General features: G+C 40.6%; 1 protein-coding gene across 2 annotated transcripts; it reads left to right on the forward strand.

Annotated features, from left to right (window-relative positions):
• Window positions 1-1,413: 1,413 nt before the first annotated feature.
• gal3st2.L (galactose-3-O-sulfotransferase 2 L homeolog) lies at window positions 1,414-16,002 on the forward strand. 2 transcript variants are annotated; one of them, XM_041563491.1, is made up of 4 exons: window positions 1,414-1,520; window positions 10,404-10,499; window positions 13,469-13,823; window positions 14,931-16,002. In XM_041563491.1, exons 1-4 carry the CDS (start codon window positions 1,492-1,494, stop codon window positions 15,735-15,737), a joined length of 1,287 nt encoding a protein of 428 aa, XP_041419425.1. In that variant the 5' UTR covers window positions 1,414-1,491; the 3' UTR covers window positions 15,738-16,002. The 2 variants fall into 2 exon arrangements, with proteins under 2 accessions (XP_041419425.1, XP_018117844.2); XM_018262355.2 differs by lacking the exon at window positions 10,404-10,499 and having other exon boundaries at window positions 1,420-1,520.
• Window positions 16,003-19,166: the final 3,164 nt, after the last annotated feature.

Genomic DNA, 19,166 nt, shown 5'->3' on the forward strand with positions numbered 1-19,166 from the left:
AAACGCGTAAGGTGGATCGTTGAGGGGGTCAGTATGTAAACAATTTTGTTATGTATATTGAATAAAACTGGATTTTTATTGATCTTGAGCTACCGGATATAATGTTTGTAAAATACGCATAACTGGGCACCCTAGGCAACCCGGGGGGGGGGGAGCATGTGGTGACAAGCAGGGTGTGCAAAAGAGCCCAAACTAGGGTTAGGCAGAAGACTCTTCAAAAGGTACCTGCCCCTAGATCCAGCCCTGGTTCACTTGATTGCCTGTAAATCCTTGACAGTGTTAGGGGCTGATCAAAGAGATAACTATTTTATTTCCCTATTCCAGGCTGTAGAAAATGTTGTTGCTTATACTTAGTTGTTAATATTAGTTGTGTAGTTAACCCTATAAAGCAGTAGTTCCCAAATTGTGTGACGGCACCCTCTGGGAGCCCAACAGTGGCACATGAGTTTGGCCTCCACCATCTGACTGCCGAAATCAAGGGTCACGTGCAATGCACAAAGTCATCTGTGACAAAAAATGTTATTTCACGTACGTGGCAGGTCACCTGCGATGGACTCCTGTAGGAAGGAGACTTGGGGCCCCCTATTTTGCTTCCTCTATATTTACATCACTGGCACTCAGCAGAGCAGTGAAAAGGGCTTTAGTTTGTGGAATTAGCAGAACATGTTGAAGGTGAATCCTTATTTAATATATTGCACTATATTACAGCAATGGCTTCATATATCTAAACTCTTGTTATGAGTTAAATTGGGATAAAATACCCACATGCACTTACACACAGAGTGGCACATACACTGGCACTGCCTGCAGGAATAAAACACTTAGTGGAATCATTTCTTAGCAGTGTGCAAACTTGCCCAGGGGCACGGAGAGTGCAGGCACAGGGCACGCTGCATAATAAACAGACTAGCAGGGTGTAATTCCACACTCTCTGCTTAGGACACAGTGGAATTCGGTTATATGTGAAGACTTGGAGGATATAATAGTAGATCACATGCAAGCAGGAATAATATAATGCTGCACTTTATATTGTGAAGACACTAAAATGCATTTTAGATATTCTGGGAAAGAAAATAACATTAAAAAGAGATAATATTATGGCAAACATAATTCTGCACTATGTTCCGAGGAAATAAAATGCAGTTTGATATGCAGGTGGGGAGAATATAGTTGTGTCTGGTAAAACATCACACTGAGCTTCTTTATGTGCTAAACAGGAGACAAATTATGATACAATATGTGTGGTCTGTATTTCCAAGGCAATCTCATACTTTTCTTTAAAACCTGTCTACTGATAGATCTTTGGAACAAATTGAATGGAGACAGGTGAGATGGAGGGGAGGAGGGGTTTAAAGAACTTTTTTCTACATCTTGTGACGGAAAAGATAAATAATGTAAGAAAGATAAAAATCACCCTTACTACGAAGAATATTTAAGGACACACACACCTGACTAAAGTAACAGGGAAGAACTGGGAAACACTTGGTAACAATGATGTGGAGGAGCAGAGCTGTCTGCAGGTAAGTTCAGAACCGGATCTCTCCAAATGACCCTCCCAGCAGTACAACATGATCTGCAAGAATAGGGTTTTCTTGTCATTAAAATAGGACATGTCTTAAGTGCAACATATTGTGCTATGTATAGAATGGAAGCTTTTCAAGATCTATATGTACCTAACTTATAGTGTATGTGACCACAGGTACTGGACCTGGGGTTTTCCGGATAACGGATCTTTCTGTAATTTGGATCTTCATTCCTTATGTCTACTAGAAAATCATGTAAACATGAAATAAACCCAATAGGCTGGTTTTGCCTCCAATAATGATTCATTATATCTTAACTTGGATAAAGTACAAGGTACAGGTATGGGACCTGTTATCCAGAATGCTCGGGACCTTGGGTTTTCCGGATAATGGATCTTTCTGTAATTTGCATCTTCATTGCTTAAGTCTTCTAGAAAATCATTTAAACATTAACCAAATAGGCTGGTTTTACTTCTAATAAGGAATAATTACATCTTATTACTTGGGATCAAGTACAAGGTACTGTTTTATTATTACAGAGAAAAAGGATTTTTTTTTTAAATTTGATTTATTTCGTTAAAATGGAGACTAAGGGAAATGGCTTTTCCATAATTTGGAACTTTCTGGATAATGGGTTTCTGAATAATGGATCCCATAACTGTACTCTTTTATTATTAGAGAAAAAGGAAATTATTTTTTTTTAAAAATTTTTTAGATTATTTGGATAAAATGGAGTCTATGGGAGACAGCCTTTCCCTTAATTCTTAGCTTTCTGGATAATGCGTTTCCGGATAACAGATCCCATACCTGTACCATGAATGCTATATAAATGGGGACAGCTTAACATATAGGATGGATATTTAATACAACTATTGCTCAAATTTGTTTTAGCATTTTATTTTTAATAACGTTTGAAACATTTTGAACAGTACAAAGAGAGGTGTTGGTACTCTTGTGACTGCCTTAATTACTTATAACTTAATTACTTACTTATAATAACTTTTTTGGTACACAACACATCATCATTTATTTATATAACTCCAGCAAGTTACAGAGAGCTTTACATTAATTTATAACAAACAGGGGTCTTTCAATAATTTAACAAATAAGGGTTACACAATAAAAATAGGATCAGCGGGTCTTGCTTCCAAGAGCTTACAATCTAAAGATATATAAGTAAAATATGAAATACAAATTTTGCAAATTGGCTAGTTAATTATGCTGGGCAAAGTGCAAAAAGCAAACTGGTGGAAATCTGCATATTTGTTTTCTTGGTCATAACAGTCTTTGATTTCCCAGCATTCTAGTGTCACTGGGCTGACTGCACTCAAATATGTGTCTGATGCTGGAGATCAGCATCAGGTCATGAAAAATGTATACTGCTAATATAATGTAGTTTATATCAACAGCACCACATGCTGTTCAGTTTTTGGACTGTGATCCAGTCAGCAGAATCTGTAAACAGAAAGCAAGAGAACTGTTCTGATGTTGCTCTGCTCAGGAAAGACAAGAGAAAAGTTATCTGAGGTTCCTGATCTCTTTTCTAAAGAGAGCAACATCAGAACAGGCCTCTTCTTCTGCTGATGGGAGCACAGTCAGAAAAGTGACCAGCAGGAGGCACTGTTGTTACAAAATTCATCATATCAGCTGTTTACATTTTTTCTTAATTTCCTGGAATCTTAAAAAGAAGAAAAGCTGTAAATGGCAAAAGTACTTAGACTATCATCCTGTTTATTTTTTCATTCATTTGTTTTAAAGACTTGTATTTCCTTTAAAGAGAACTATGGTTAAAGATGACTCTTATGGTTTCAAAGGAAAACCCTCGATGAGACTAGAGGCAAGATTTAGTCCTCAGCTGGCAATCTTCCTAATCAATCATTTTTATTAAAAAAAAACAAAACATTGAGATATATTTCTCTAAGGACTCTTATCTTTAATGTTAATATAAAACAGTTGGTAGGCCTGCCAGAATCAACAAAGATTTAGTTAAGATTAATTGTCCCAAATACTTAAGTGTTACAAATACTGTTGTTTAATGTAGTCCAAGGTCATAGATGTAACATAACATGCTGTGCTCAATTTATAAACATCCGATGTCCGGTCTTGTAAGGGCCCATGTGATTGGCAGAATAACTCCATTGGTAACACTTTTGCCCTTTGACCTTAGCTGTTCATTGTAGATATTCTACAGCTCTTTTACTATGTAGTCTTTTTCAGCTGTTGGTTCATATTATTTACAACTGAGTTGGGTGAAACATGGGACAGGCCTTACCTCTTCTGGGGTAACTGCTTTAGTGTTTGGGGAATTGTCTCCACGCTTGACATTGCTGCATGAGTGTTGGGGGTCATGTGAGCTGGGCTAAGTAGATTTTACGTGCTGTGCTAGCAATCCATTTGAGGACTAGATGGACGTGACAGTCAGTTTATGATGTCCTATTACTTTTTGAAGTTATTATGGAATGGAGGTGGATTTCATTCTGCCAAATTGGCTACCCTAGTGCAGTATGTCTTCTGTCCATACCAGTCACATTCACAATATTGAGATCACAATCTGTTTCACCATCCATGGGAGGGCCCAGCCGGCCGGATGCCATAGGTAGGGTTGTCACCGGGCTGGTATTTTACCGGCCTAGCCGGTAAAACACCTGCCAGGGTCGGGACAGATATTACACATTTACCGGTGGCAACCCTAGCCCTAGGCAACTCAGTTGACCACATCAGCTCCCTCGTGTACTCCATGCAAAGTGAAGTTACAGGGTAGGGCATGGTGGCAAGATGGGAGAGCAGCAGTGGGAACAGGAGAACCTAGACCAGGGGTAGGCAGAAGACTCTTCAAAAGTTACCTGCCCGGCACCCCCCCCCCATTTTCGTGCCTTAGGCAGGTGCCTCTTCTGCTTGTCCCTAGTTCTGGACTTGTCACCATCTCTATGTCATGCAGTAATTGTGGGTAACACACTCTGAGAGTTCTACCGTGGTACTAATGTTGTATTTCCAGTCACTTTGATAAAGGTTGGGTACACAGAGTGAAATGTACGTTATGCACAATTTCTATTTAGTTTTGGTAGGCAGGGTGTCAAAACTCTTGAAAAATGGGAACCAACTTAATGGGAGGGCTCCATGCTGGTGGTAGAAGACCTCGAGGGATTCTCAAAGTAGTGGTGTCAGGCAAGTCCTTTCAAGAACAGCAAGGTCTTGCCTTAACATTCCGGTGGCACAATAAAAGCTCAGATGGACATAGCGATATTGAGGACAGCAGATATGTTAGCTGTGCAACCTCTTAATCCTAAAATTACAGTTACTGGAACCTGGGTTGCTGGAATCTGAAGGGGGAATTATCGGTTGGTGAGGGATCTGTATGGAAAGGTGACTGCACTAGAATTGCACAGAAGTGATCCGGATAGCCATGCAGATACCCATGAGCATGGATTTTTTTGTGATAGCTTTTTACATTTTGGTAAAACTTTTTAGTATCAATAAACAACTTTGAATATGGCAGTTTCTGATTTTGTTTTACATGTTTGTTTGGTTAAACCCCCTTTCATATTCCATTGAACCATTTTAGCTTGAGTGTGCACTTTGATTATCAGTGCTACGGCTTCTCAGTTGAAATTCCTATAATGTATAACAGTGAAGCCTTTTCAAATGATCATAGAGACATAAGATATTATGAGATATTATTTTAGGAGAGATGGGCAAGGTGTGGGAACATAAAAGCGAATTGAATGTCTTGCGCCCTTTTGCTTCATAGGATTTGATTTACTCAATCCTGATATTTGAGATGCTGGGGCCGACTTACAAACTTAGTTGTTAAAACAAATTTTTAGAAGAAAGGAACCCCATTTATATAGAATTACTACTTATACCATATATTTATTCCACAGATGTTTATCAATTATTCTCTATTTACTGTGCAAGGTGAATCATTAATCTTTTCTAGAAAGTGATAATTAGAAACGAATTCAGTAATAGTCCAATCAGACTTATTTAATTGTAAAGAGTAAGCCAATGACTTAAAGTGGACCCGTCACCCAGACATAAAAATCTGTATAATAAAAGTCCTTCTTAAATTAAAAATGAAATCCAGTTTCTTTTTTTTATTAAAGCATTCATAGCTGTTGTAAACTCATTTAAAAATATCAGCTGTCAATCAAGTATTGCCTACCCCTCCTCTATGACTGGGCATAGAGGCGGGGCAAGCAATTACTTTCACTTTCCATTCAGCACTTCCTAGATGTCACCGCTCTCCCTACATTCCCCCAGCTCTCTTTACCATTTAATTGTGTAACCAGTGCATGGGGATGGACATTGGGTCCCTGTCCCCTAGTGCACAAGATTTTGAGATGATACAATGCTTGCCTTAAAAACAGTGTCCACAAAATGGCTCCTGCCTGGTGGCTATAATTATGAGTTCCCAGACTGATGGAAACAAGATTCAAATAATTTATACAGTGTAATTAAAGTTCATTTTGCTTGACTAACATGATAAATTGGGTTTGGATAATTTTGTTTGGGTGACGGGTCCCCTTTAAGTTAATTAAAAAAATTGATTACAATGAGACTAATTGTACAATTAATAGATTTATGTAATCAATATACTAAATAGTTTATCATGAATTTAAAGTGCAGTGCAAAAATCACAGTTCATTTTAACAAAAAAGTTCTGAGGTAGAGAAACAATTGATAGCCGGTAAAATTAATTGGGAATGAATTGTTTAAATCAACTGCTCATATTGCATGAAAACGTATGTGAGAAAATGAAATAAAGAGAGGCGGAGTTGTCCCGATTTCTGCTGCCTGATTATTTTCTTTCCCTGGGACACCACAAAGCTTGGAGAAGGCAGGGTAACCGAGACTGTGGTAATTACCTGCTCTGTACTATTGAAAGAGCTAACTAAGACTCAAAAACCATAAATCTTTGACCCCTTAGAAATGTAGCAAGAAGAGAGAGATATGCAGTATGCAGAGACCAGTCCTCCCAAACGCCAACCCACCCTTGTAGTTTCGGACTGAATTTATTATCAAATATTAGTCTAAAAAGTGAACCTCCATTTGTTAAGCTTTAGGCAAGTTCAAATCAATTGTAAAACAGAGAAGAGAGCAAATACGCCATTTGCTTTGTTTAACGAATCCCTTTAAAGGGGAAGTAAAGTCTAAAATAGAATAAGGCTAGACATGCTGTATTTTGTATACTAAATATAAACATGAACTTACTGCACTACAAGCGAATCAAACAAATAATTTATGCTTTCAAAGTTGGCCACAGGGGGTCACCATCTTGTAACTTTGTTAAACATCTATGCAAGACTAAGACTGTGCACATGCTCAGTGTGGTCTGGGCTGCTTAGGGATCATCATAAATTATCAAATAATATCTGCCAGAAGCCGATACAGCAAGACTGATTAATAATCAGAATATGGAGACTGCACTGGGTCCTGTGTTGTCATGTAATCTAATGTGGATTTTATCGTTTTTCTATTGTTTAATACAAACTTTCTCCAACTCTGCAGAACCAGTGGCTGCAGCAAAATAATCCATCAATGAGAATCCCATTTTATCTGTTTAAATCTGGCTCCATGATCTTTGTCCCTGCAGCTGGAGTTGGAAACAGTGAAGGGGATGTAAAGGCAAAAATAAAATCCAATACAAATCTCTATACAGTCATCGACTGCTCTACAGGGAAACAAACAAAGCTGCTTGAGTTCTGCATGGCTGGGAAGTAACACGGGGACTCCCCCTGCTGTTCATAAGTATGATTGTTTCTCTGCTCAGCAGTTAGGGACTGTCTGACAATTCCTATCCACAGCAGTAAATGAAGGAATAATTTTACTGCATACAGTCAGGTTTTTTATAAAAACGGTAGACATTTTTTAACTAAAGTATTGTGGAGATCGGTTCATTTTTCATTAAAGAAAGTAAAAATGGGATTTTATTTTGTTGCCTTTACATGCCCTTTAAAATTAAGTGGTAATTGGTTGCTGCACTTGTGAAATTTAGCACCTATGTTAGTAAATGAGCTCTACTAGCTTTCGATTCTTAACATGTACTGTGCATAATGAGTTTGTGTCTCTCTCCTTTCCAACTGAGAACAAACACTTCACTGATATTAATGGCTGAATATGACCTTGTTAATTTGTGTAGCTCACACAGTCCCAGGTACTTACGGTTAATCTAAACCTTATCAGATAAATTATTCAATACAAGGAAAATACAAGCCAAGGTGACATGGCATACCTACCTGTGTAACTGCTGCATAGCAGATTAAAGTTTTACCAGTCTTTTGCAATACATGTCCGTTTGAGTTTACGTTGCCATTCTGAATAACCAGTGTCGTTTGTGGTTTCACACTGACTTAATTAATAAGGCTTCTTTCAGGGGGTACAGCTAGAGTATCCCAGTGTTCGGGAGAGCACAATGAACGTGAAGTAATCTTGTGACTTTGTATGCCCTCTTGGGACGCCACACATCGCAGATCTCGGGATTTGTTTCACACAGGATTACAAAAGACCTTCTACCCCTACTTACACAGAGCAGGGTGGCATATTGTTCTGCTTCATATGCAGATAATTATAAATTACTTCTAACAAGCCCACATACTGTTCCACACTCACCTGATTCGCTAATCAGTGTATGTGGTTTAGAATTTGAAACAAGGGTTCCCTCCTTACACATGCAGCGCTGTTTGTTTTCAAGTTGTTTAAATTGAATTAGTATGGCATGGTGGTGAATAAATATTGCCAGGCTTTCCTAGCCAAGCACACACATTGCTTGATCCTCCGTAGCTTCGATCACTGTCCATAGCGTGAGCACACAAAGTCCAGGTTTTGGATTTAGGAGCTTCAGACCTTCCTGGTCTAGCTCCCAGGCTTGGGGCTGCCGCACCCCAGCCATCCAGGGGCTCCTGCCCCTACATCTTTGCAGTCATCTCTGTCCACCCTCTCTCAGTGAAAGCAGGAATGGCAAAATGTGAGCACGTGGCATCTCCTATATATTCAAAGGTGGTGCAGCAACGACACCTTGTCCCTGTGCAGCATGTCAGTATCTGCCAGACATGCTGCACAGGGACAAGGGCTCCAGCACCTCCCAAAGCTCTAGGCAGACCCTGTAGCTCACAGGCAGGGGATTTCCCAACATGTGGTTTCAGACAATAGGTCCCTACATTGGGCTGATCCCGTAGGGCCCAATGATCGGATTTCCTCAAGAAGAATATGGGTAGTTGGATTGAGGGCTGCATCAACGAACCAATGTGGTCCTCAATCCAACAGGATTTTTAAACCTGCCCAATTGACATTTGGTTGACTTTCAGCCAGATATCAATTGGGGAAGTCCGTTGGAGGGCCCTAAACACTGCCCAATAAGCTGCCGACTTAAAGGAGAACTAAACCCCCATTAATCAAAAATCCCCATCCCCTTCTGTCCATTGGCCCCCTCAATGCTTTCTCCCTCCTTAGTAACTCAGTGTAAAAAGTATCCCTGTCATATAACTTGGCATAATTATTGCGCAGTGGAACTCTTCAGCGCCATCTTCGGATACTCTTCTTTTCCTTCGGCAATCTTTGGAGCTATGGCGCATTCGCAGTAGGCACGAACACCAGAATGGTCCCAACTGCGCATGTGCAAAAAAGCTCCATTCCGGCACTCACTTCCGCGTGGAACCAGAAGATACAGAAGATGGCGCAGGAGAGCTCCGTTGCGATACTCTGCATGAATATGCCAAGGTACATGACAGGGACACTTTTTCCACTGAGTTACTAAGGAGGGAGAAAGCAGGAAGGGTGGCCAATGGACGGATGGGGATTTTTGATTAACTGGGGGGTTTAGATCTCCTTTAATCTGTTGGCAGTTTATATTGGCTAGTGTATGGGGAGCTTAACAGGCTGGATCTGGCTTTGTGGCTTCAGTGATCAAGCAGTGTGAAGTGACATGATGTAGGTTTATAAAGGTCACTAACTGATAAATTACAAACACATGATGTTAAAGGGGAGTGATTAGAAAGGCAAAGTTGCAGAGCTTCCTGCTAGACAAGGAAGTAACTAAAAGAGCTGCAATAGAACTGGCTGTAATAGTGAAATTAAATTAATCTGAAGGCAAGGATCATTCCTCTCCAATTTATAAATTGCTTAGAATTAGCCATTCTATAATATACTAAAACTTAATGGTGAACCACCCCTTTAAAGGATAACTCAAGATGGAATAGTTTTGGCTTCAGCCACATCACATCAATGTCCAGTTTCATAAACAATGTTTTGTTTGAAATTCACTGTCCCAAGTTCCTGTTGGACTCAGCCTGACATGGACTACCCCCAATTAGTTAATTCAGCATTAAAGGGGACATGCCCCTTTTCTCAATCTTTGTTTTGCTTATTAGGTCTCCAAAGTAGGCACCTCAAAGAAAATATGGAGCCCCAATATGGAGTCTCATTATTTTTTCATGTTTTTTTACAACCTATCTGTATTCCAAGTGCCTCATGTCCCATGACCCTAATGGATTAATAAATAAAAGATGTCCCGTGGGGCACCTGGAGTTAGGGTAAGAATAGAACTAAGTGTGTCTCCCTTGACTTTGGCTATTGTCTTCCTTACTCGAGAGAGTTATGGTTGGAAGGGGCAATGATGATGCCAGAAAGCCTGCTTAATGCAGGAAGGGTGGTTCTCCCTCTACAGAATGAAACCAGGGTGTTCAGCCTGCAGCCAGCCCAGATGTAATAAAGCTACAAGTGCCAGTGTCTACTGATGTGGAAGGCAGGCAATTAATGTAAATGCAAATACCAATTATGTTTAGTGCTTGCCAATGTTGTTTTTTAGAAGAGGTGTGATAGAGAAAGCAAAGAGAAAGGTGTGTGTATATGAGCCAATGAATCCTGTTTGTGTTGTGTTTTCAGGACCACTGTTTGCCTGAAGCTGCTTTGTGTTGCTCTGATTGTCACTGGGGTTGTATTCACCACATTACAAATTCTGGAAGTCAGTAAAAAGAAGAGGTGAGTGATAAATGCTACTGAAGGTGGGGACAAGACAAGGGTCAGAGTAAGAGATGAGGGGCCCTCAGGCCAATTTATAAAGGCTATGGCCCCAGTGTGGGGCAAAACAATTGTGCACATTGTGGATGTCCCAAAGAAGGTTTTTCGCACAGCACCAGTAGGTTAAAATGCCTTTATTGATAAACTACATGGCAAACAGCCTGGTCCACGAAGTTTCAGGCCATGTGGCCTTTTATCAAGCGCTATAATAACCATTTTGAAACACCCCTTTTATATAGGGGAAATTTTCGCCATCTACTGGTTATATGGTAACAGCAACAAGTTATATACATATTGTTACAACTGTGACCAAAATGTATCCCTTAAGTACCACCTTTTGGCAACATTTAAATATTAGAAAACACATTGCATACATACTGTTGCTAAGCAGTTCAATTAGTTTTGTAGTTAACTCTTTGTGGGTCACAGACCAATCATTTAGGTATATTATCTGTAAAACAAAATATTAAGAACAACCAATTAAAATCTGAATAAAAACATAATCATCGAAAAATAGCTTGTAGATCGTATTCCCTATTCAATCCATACGGAGAAAGTGTCCCTAGTCTCCTAATCCACTGTGCTTCTTTTTTTAAAATATAAATTTTATACGATCCCCACCTCGTCTGGGTATAGGTATATGATCCAATATCTGAAATTTCAATTGGTGTATCCAATGTCCAGCCTCTAAACAATGGCCAGCAACTGCTTGTTCCATCTTTTTTGTTCTAATTGCCGATTTATGCTCCCTAATTCTTTCTCGAATGGGGCGTGAGGTTTGTCCCACGTATAATAGGCCACAAGGGCATTTAATTCTATACACCATGAAGCTTGTGGCACATGTGTAGTACCCCCATATTGTAAACGGTGTACCTTGTCGGGGATGATGAACTACTCCACCTTTTTGGCAATTGGAACAGCAGTTACACCCAAGGCATGGAAAAGTATCATTTTTTATTGGCCGTAATGGGCCTTGTTTCATTTTTTGGCTGCCTATATCAGACTTTACAAGTACTGAGGCTATTGTTTTACTTTTCTTGTAGGACATGATGGGAAAATTTTGAAAACTAGTTACATTGGGGAGACCTTCCCTCAGAATTCTCCAATGTTTTTTAACAATATCAGAAACATTATTGGATAAGCTGTTAAACAAATTGAATACGATCTTGCTGTTGAGTTACCTGGCCCAATCTCTTACTTTTTACATCAATTTTCTCTACCTCTTTGCGTTGTTCCTTTAACATATTATTTGGATAGCCCCGTTCCTTAAATTTATTCTGCATCTCAGTTAATCTAAGGTCAAGTGATGACTCATCCTTAACAATCTTCTTAACCCTACTGAACTGGGATTTTGGGAGGGACTTTTTAACCTGCAATGGGTGAAAGGAATCAAAGTGGAGTAGAGTATTCCTGTCTGTGGGCTTGACGAACAAATCCACCGACAGGGATCCACCACATCTCAACACCCTCATTGTGGATGTCCCAGCACATCATCCTGTGGCTGAAAACATCTAATCTTTCCTCTCCAATTGATAAATCGCTTAGAATTAGCCATTCTATAACATACTAAAACTTAACGGCGAACCACCCCTTTAAAGGATAACTCAAGATGGAATAGTTTTGGCTTCAGCCACGTCACATCAATGTCCAGTTTCATAAACAATGTTTTGTTTGGAATTCACTCTCCCAAGTTCCTGTTGGACTCAGACCACTAGGTCTTAGCCTGACATGGACTAACCCCAATTAGTTAATTCAGCATTAAAGGGGACATACCCCTTTTCTCAATCTTTGTTTTGCTTATTAGGTCTCGAAAGTAGGCACCTCAAGCTCAGTTACAGATATAAGAGATTTCTCCAGTGATGACCGTCTCACTAGCCCTGTATCCCCTGCAATACTAGAAATCTTCCTGGGGTTGCATATACAGACCCAACCCTTGGAGTTGCTGTCATCTACTGGCTAAATGATAAATTACACTTTACTTATATAAAAACTTACAAATAAGGCTTAGGCCAACTATGTATTAAAAGATTATCAGAGTGCAGGGGGTGTGACTGTACCAAGGGTGTCCCAAAGTGACCTGCTAGCAGGGCTGAAAGCATGGGGCAAAGGTGAGACGTCTGTGAATTTTGCTTTAGTTGTCTCACTGGCCCAAAATCTTAAAAGCCCCTACAATGCAATTTAAAATTCTACAAATAGCATATTTATATAAATAACTGTTGGCATATAGTATATTAGACTTGCAAGGACAAAGTAAAATATGAGGGCCCTCCTTGCAATTCTGGGGCCCCTGCAAAGAATAATGATATAAATCCAGGAAATCCAGCTGGAAGCCTTCTACCTGCTCAGCAGCTGCTATTATCACATCAAATCATGATTTTACATTCCCCTTTTTTTACACTGTTTTTTGCAGTCCCACCAATTCTAGTGCATTTCGAAGGATGGATTTTACAAAATTGCATCAAGGTTTTCCTAAAAATGTCTATTTGCCCTCAATGTTTAAAAAAACTCACATGAATAAGGAATTGGACCCTTGATATAGTAAATGTGCCTTCCCGATTTTCCTTTTCTCAATAACTTAATTTTCTACTGACTGTCTCCAGACAGCTATTGCTCCAAATTCATAATATTAGCAGTGTAAAAACCTGCTAATATCTTTTAAAACTAGAAAAATAATAACAAATATACTGTAAATTACAAATCAGAAAGAGAGATGAATACATGGTACTGCACTTTCAATAACTTATCAAAAAGTATTCTGAATCCCGAATTGGCCAAATCCTGAACTAAATCCGAGTTGTTACACAATGTCTGCAGCATGCTGTGGGTAAGTGCCCTTCTGTTATTTGTACCACCTCTGTCACCATGTTATTGATAAGATATGATTATAAATGGCTAGAGGTTTCAATGTGCACGATATTGTTTTTGAACAGGAGGAGTGAGCAATGGAATCCCGTCATGACTCCGTATGTGTCCATTCTGCACCCTACAACTGCAAGCAGGGGAGAGCATCAGAATAGTGAGAATAAAGACAGAGGGTCCAGCTCCTGTAGGGCCCACACCAACATCTTTTTCCTAAAAACCCACAAGACCGCCAGCAGCACCATCATGAACATACTGTTCCGCTATGGAGAATTTCATAACCTGACATTCGCCTTGCCCTCAAAAACGAACTCACAGTTCTTCTACCCAAAATATTTCACTGCCGCTTTTGTGGATGGATTCTCAGCACACAACAACAATACTTATCAGATTATGTGTCATCACATGAGATTCCTACTTACTGAGGTACAACTCTATGTACGGGGGGGGGGGAGATTACACAGCTTGGATGTGACCTTTTAATAAAGTCCACTATTACTTAATTCACTGAGAGCCTGTGCACTAAAATAGTCTGATTATTAACAGAAGCAGTAGGCTAGAAATAAGTAAAGTATGGACGATGCCCCCTAAATCTTCATATCTTCATGTTCCTACTGGATGTCTATTAAACCCCTAATGCTCCTGCTCCCTTGTATGTGTGTACCTTCTCTTTATAGAAAATGCTCCAAAATACCCGTGTATCCATACCCACTCTGACAAGCCTGATCCCAGTCCAATTGGATCACAACCTGCTGTTGAAGGGGTGATTTGCCTTAAAATTAACTTTTACTATGTTATAGAATGGCTAATTCTAAGCAACTTTTCAATTGCCCTTCAGTTGAAATGTAATTTGCCTTCTTCTTCTGACCCTTTCCCGCTTTCAAATGGGGGTCACTGACCCCACCTGTAAACCAAATACTCTGTAAGGCTACACAATTTTTGTTATTGCTACTTTTCATTACTCATCTTTGGGCCTCACCTATGCATATTCCAGTCTCTTATTCAAATCAATGCATGGTTTCTAGGGTAGTTTGGACCCTAGCTGCTGGATTGTTGAAATTGCACAATGTATAGCTTTAGAGATTGCAGTGCTCTTGGCCCTCTGAAATTTTTTTTGCAGGGAGCCCAGCTCACTCTAGTTATGCCTCTGCTAAAAGTTAATTTAAAGGAGAACAACCCCTTTTAATTGCAAGCATGCAGCACTTGCACAACAATTAACTGACCAAAGGATGAAGTAGAAGCTGTGAGTACCATCCTGGCATGGCCAAAACTCAGGGCTTGCTTTGCGATACCAAGATATTAAGTGTGGCAACTCCATTCAATTTGATGAGGCACATCTCCTAACAGTGTTGCTAATTCCAGAGGAGCTTCCAGGACATATAGAAGTTTGTAAGAAGCCAATGTATATTCAGTTAAGGTTCAGTAATATAGCAGATAAAGTGAAATAAAATTTACATCTAAGATAAAGGAAACTACTGTTATACGAGTGAAGCCATAATCCCACAAGATTGATCTGATCTTATGTTTCTGTAGGTGGAAAAGGTGATGCCCAGTAATTCATTTTATTTCACCATTTTACGGAATCCAGTGTCTCTCATGGAATCGTCTTTCTCCTATTACAAAGCCACTTCCTCCTTCATTAGAGCCAAAAGCCTGGAAGACTTCCTCAACAAAACATCCAATTATTACAAAGGCAACAGCCATGCCAGGAATATTATGACTTTTGACCTGGGCTTCGATCACAATGGGAAAGAATCCCCAAAGCACTTCCAGTTGGCTGGGAGAATGGTGGAAGCCACATATGACCTCGTATTGATCACTGAGTACTTTGATGAGTCTTTGGTGCTGCTTAAAGACGCCCTGTGCTGGACATTTGATGACGTGCTTTCGTTTCCCCTAAACACAAGGACTAACAGCACTAAACTCGCTATGTCTCAAGACACACAAGAAAAGATAAAGATCTGGAACCAGCTGGACTGGCAGTTGTATGTTTACTTCAACAATTCCTTCTGGGATCGAGTGGAGAAGTTTGGAAAGGAACGGATGCAGCGTGAGGTTGAAGAGCTTCGGAAAAGAAGAGCACAAGTTGCTAAATTATGTTTGAAGGATACAGTAGAGGTAAACAAAATCCAAGACAAGTTTTTAATCCCATACCAGTCTGGCAAAGCAAAGATTCTCGGTTATAACCTGAACCCTGGCTTAGGAAAGGCCGAGCAACTCCTGTGCCAGCGAATGGTGACCCCGGAATTACAGTACACAAATTTATTACGGGCCAAGCAGAGAAAGTCTAAATTCAGTTCCATAAACTCAATGATAATTCAAGTTAGAAGGCAAAAGTAAATTATTTTAACCAGAGTATGTGGCTTATGACCATATCCTTCCAAAAGAACTGTCCAATAAGAGAAGTGCAGTGCACAGAGTCTGCTGAACCTTTCAGTAATATGGAGGACTCCTTGTTCCACTGCTGGTTGTAGGGAAGGGCCTCAGAATCAGGCTAGAAATACTAGTTGGACATATTTCCCTGGCTAACAATTGTTAAAGGGATTCTGTCATGATTTTTATTTCTAAATCACACTGTTTACACTGCAAATAATTCACTCTACAATATAAAATGTCATTCCAAAACCAGCAAGTGTATTTTTTCGACTTGTAATATTGGTATTTAGGCAGCCATCTCAGGTCATTTTGCCTGGTCATGTGATTTCAGAAAGAGCCAGCACTTTAGGATGGAACTGCTTTCTGGCAGGCTGTTGTTTCTCCTACTCAATGTCACTGAATGTGTCTCAGTGGGACCTGGATTTTACTATTGAGTGCTGTTCTTAGATCTACGTGGCAGCTGTCATCTTGTGTTAGGGAGCTGTTAACTGGTTACCTTCCCATTGTTCTGTTGTTAGGCTGCTGGGGGGGAAAAGGAGGGGGTGATATCACTCCAACTTGCAGTAGAGCAGTAAATAGTGACTGAAGTTTATCAGAGCACAAGTAACATGACTTGGGGCAGCTGGGAAACTGACAATATGTCTAGCCCCGTCAGATTTCAACATTAAATATAAAAAAATCTGTTTGCTCTTTTGAGAAAGATTGTTTATTTTGTGTCTTATAGGAATATTCTGGGGTTGATTCACAATTTGGTCACTTCCCAGCCTTCCAAACCAAATCTGAACCCTCATGTGACTGTAAAGTATGGGATAACTGTACACAAATTTTAATATAAAAAATTGGCCCTGGAATTCAGCTGATTTTTTTGGGTAGGAGCGGTATCCAAAAGGTATGGATTTGTTTCACCCTAATTGTTTTTTTTTTTTCTGTTGTGAATACTTAATTGTTACACAAAGAGGTAGGACCACAGTTCACCCACAGTAGATTGGTTGGATGCTGTTAATGATGGGAGCTTTGAAAACTAGAGATGGAACTAAATCAGCAGAGGCCTGAACCCCAGAAAGTGTCCCGAGAGACACCATGCAGGAGTCTATCCTTTACACCACAGCACAGTAACTCATATTTGAGAACCATGGCTCCCCCTGTATAGAGGCTCCACAAAGGAGCACACCTTCAAATGGGTAGCATTGGACTGGTCCTCCTAGGGCCATGTAATAGGTTCCTATAAGTCTATAATGCAAATAGGAAAGGGCTGATTGACATTGGTCTTGTCTTGTGCCCTCTAGGGCCAGGGTTATGTAGGACAGTCTGACCCTCCAAATAAGAAGACATCAGCAGCACCAGCAAGCAGAGAAGCACTCATTATTATTTCAGACCCATTTTGCAAGAGAGAAATAAACTTTCCATTTTCCCACTAGCACCCCACTTTCTGTAGTAACCAGGTATTGCCTACAATTGCACCTCTGCCTCATACAAGTTCATTTTACATTAAGCCGTTCTCTTCAGAGGATAAAAGAAAACAATGTGTGCTTAGAGCTCTACCGGGAGAGCATGGGGTGCGATTGGACCACGGCCCGCACCCCCTCACGGCCCCCCGGCAGCTCGCGCACCACGGAGACCGGCCAGAAAATCATGTGCGGAGGGGGGTGGGGGCCCCAGCTGCATGTCCCGCCCCGTGCCTGCCTCCTGCTAGTTACATTACTGGGTAGTTCTATGTCATGAGAAATATGGAACATGAGTGATGTACAGTAATTATACAATGTGCCTGGAAACAAGCTGAGGTTACCAGTAAATCATCATACACCATAACACAATTATTCCGGCAATATTGTCACTGACAGTAAAGTTGGTTTTATGGTATAATCTCTAAGCGTTTTACAAGTTTTTATGATGTAAACAGAAATATAAATCAGGGTGAAGCAATGCACACTCATTTTATATGTATATAAGAGCACGCAATCTCAAACCATACATTTATTATAGATGTACTTGTATTATTCAACCCGGTGTATAGGAGGACAATGTGATGTGTGGCTGCTGCTGTGTATCTGGAAATGGCTACAGCTGGATTAAATAGGACCACATAGGAATGATGCAGTGCAGAGGCGCTGAACGAAAATATAAATCATTCAAACAAAGACCGACTGCAAATTGTCTATAAGTATAACTGTGTACATCATATTTAAAGTTAATTGCCCTTTGATGGAACATTACCCCAAATAATCTCTTCCAAAGGATTCCTACACTCAGCTGGATCTCTCTCTCTCTCTCTCTCTCTCTCTCTCTCTCTCTCTCTGTCTGTCTATCTATCTACCACAAGGATGTGGTAAAAAAATGTCACCTAAAGTACCCCCTATGTAAAATCCTTTCACTCCGTAGAGAAGGTGTGGACAAAACCATATCACCATATTGCCAATAGCAGTCTGTACATCATACGAAAAGTTAATATAAAGGTTCTGGGGTAGCTCCCAGCATCCTTTGGCCAGGTGGTTCTGGCCATTTGGTTGCTCATCAGCCAGTTATGTTCTATGATGATATAACCAGCTGGGTGACCTTGATAAATCCTTGAGGTCCAGGGTCTTGATCAATAAGTAGAGGAAGATTGGGGGTGTAGGGAGTAATTGCTGGTGCAATTAAAAGAAAAACAAATGAGGCATCAGTTAAAAGCACTTTCTGATGTCTACATTCTACTTATAGTTGGACCTAGCAGTGACAGCGGTAAAGTTGGCGTATTGTGTTAAAATCAAGAATGTGCCAGTACATTATACTCTTTTAGATATAGAAGAAATGTACTTTAAAAAGTAGTGTATCAGGCTGATTTATTGAAAATCTCTCCAAAAACTCTACTAGCCCAGTCCATCTGTCCTACCTTCTGCCTTCAGAAGCGTAACTAGAGGGGGGCGGGCCCTGGCGCAGAACGCTGCAGCCGGGCCCCCGCCCCCCTCCGTACACCCGGAACCGGCCGGGAATATGAGCCGCACAGCGGCACGCGGACTGCCAGGGGGCCCTGAGGTGGTGCGGGCCCTGGCCCGCTCGCACCCCCTGCTCCCACGGTAGTTCCGCCACTGTCTGCCTTCTTTTCCAGGCTGTGCAGGGAAGCTGGGTGGACTGCACTGTAGGACAGGAACCAATCAGGAGCAAGATAGACCTGACAGGGAGTTGAAGCTTGTCTGTGCTTGTGTGAATGCAGGGCTTTGATAGGCTGTCCCCCTCCTACTGTGCTTCTGGCAAGGACCATTAGGACACACTCACCCCTCACTTGAACCACAGACCAGAACTGTAGCAGATCTATGGGGGAGCTCAGACAAAGGGACCATTTTTAAAGATAATATTAATTTTTAGCCCAAAGGGAAACAACAGGGCTGTCCAACTGGTGACCCACGGGCTGCATCC

This window comes from Xenopus laevis, chromosome 5L, assembly GCF_017654675.1.
Source record: "Xenopus laevis strain J_2021 chromosome 5L, Xenopus_laevis_v10.1, whole genome shotgun sequence".
In the NCBI taxonomy this organism is placed as follows: domain Eukaryota; kingdom Metazoa; phylum Chordata; class Amphibia; order Anura; family Pipidae; genus Xenopus; species Xenopus laevis.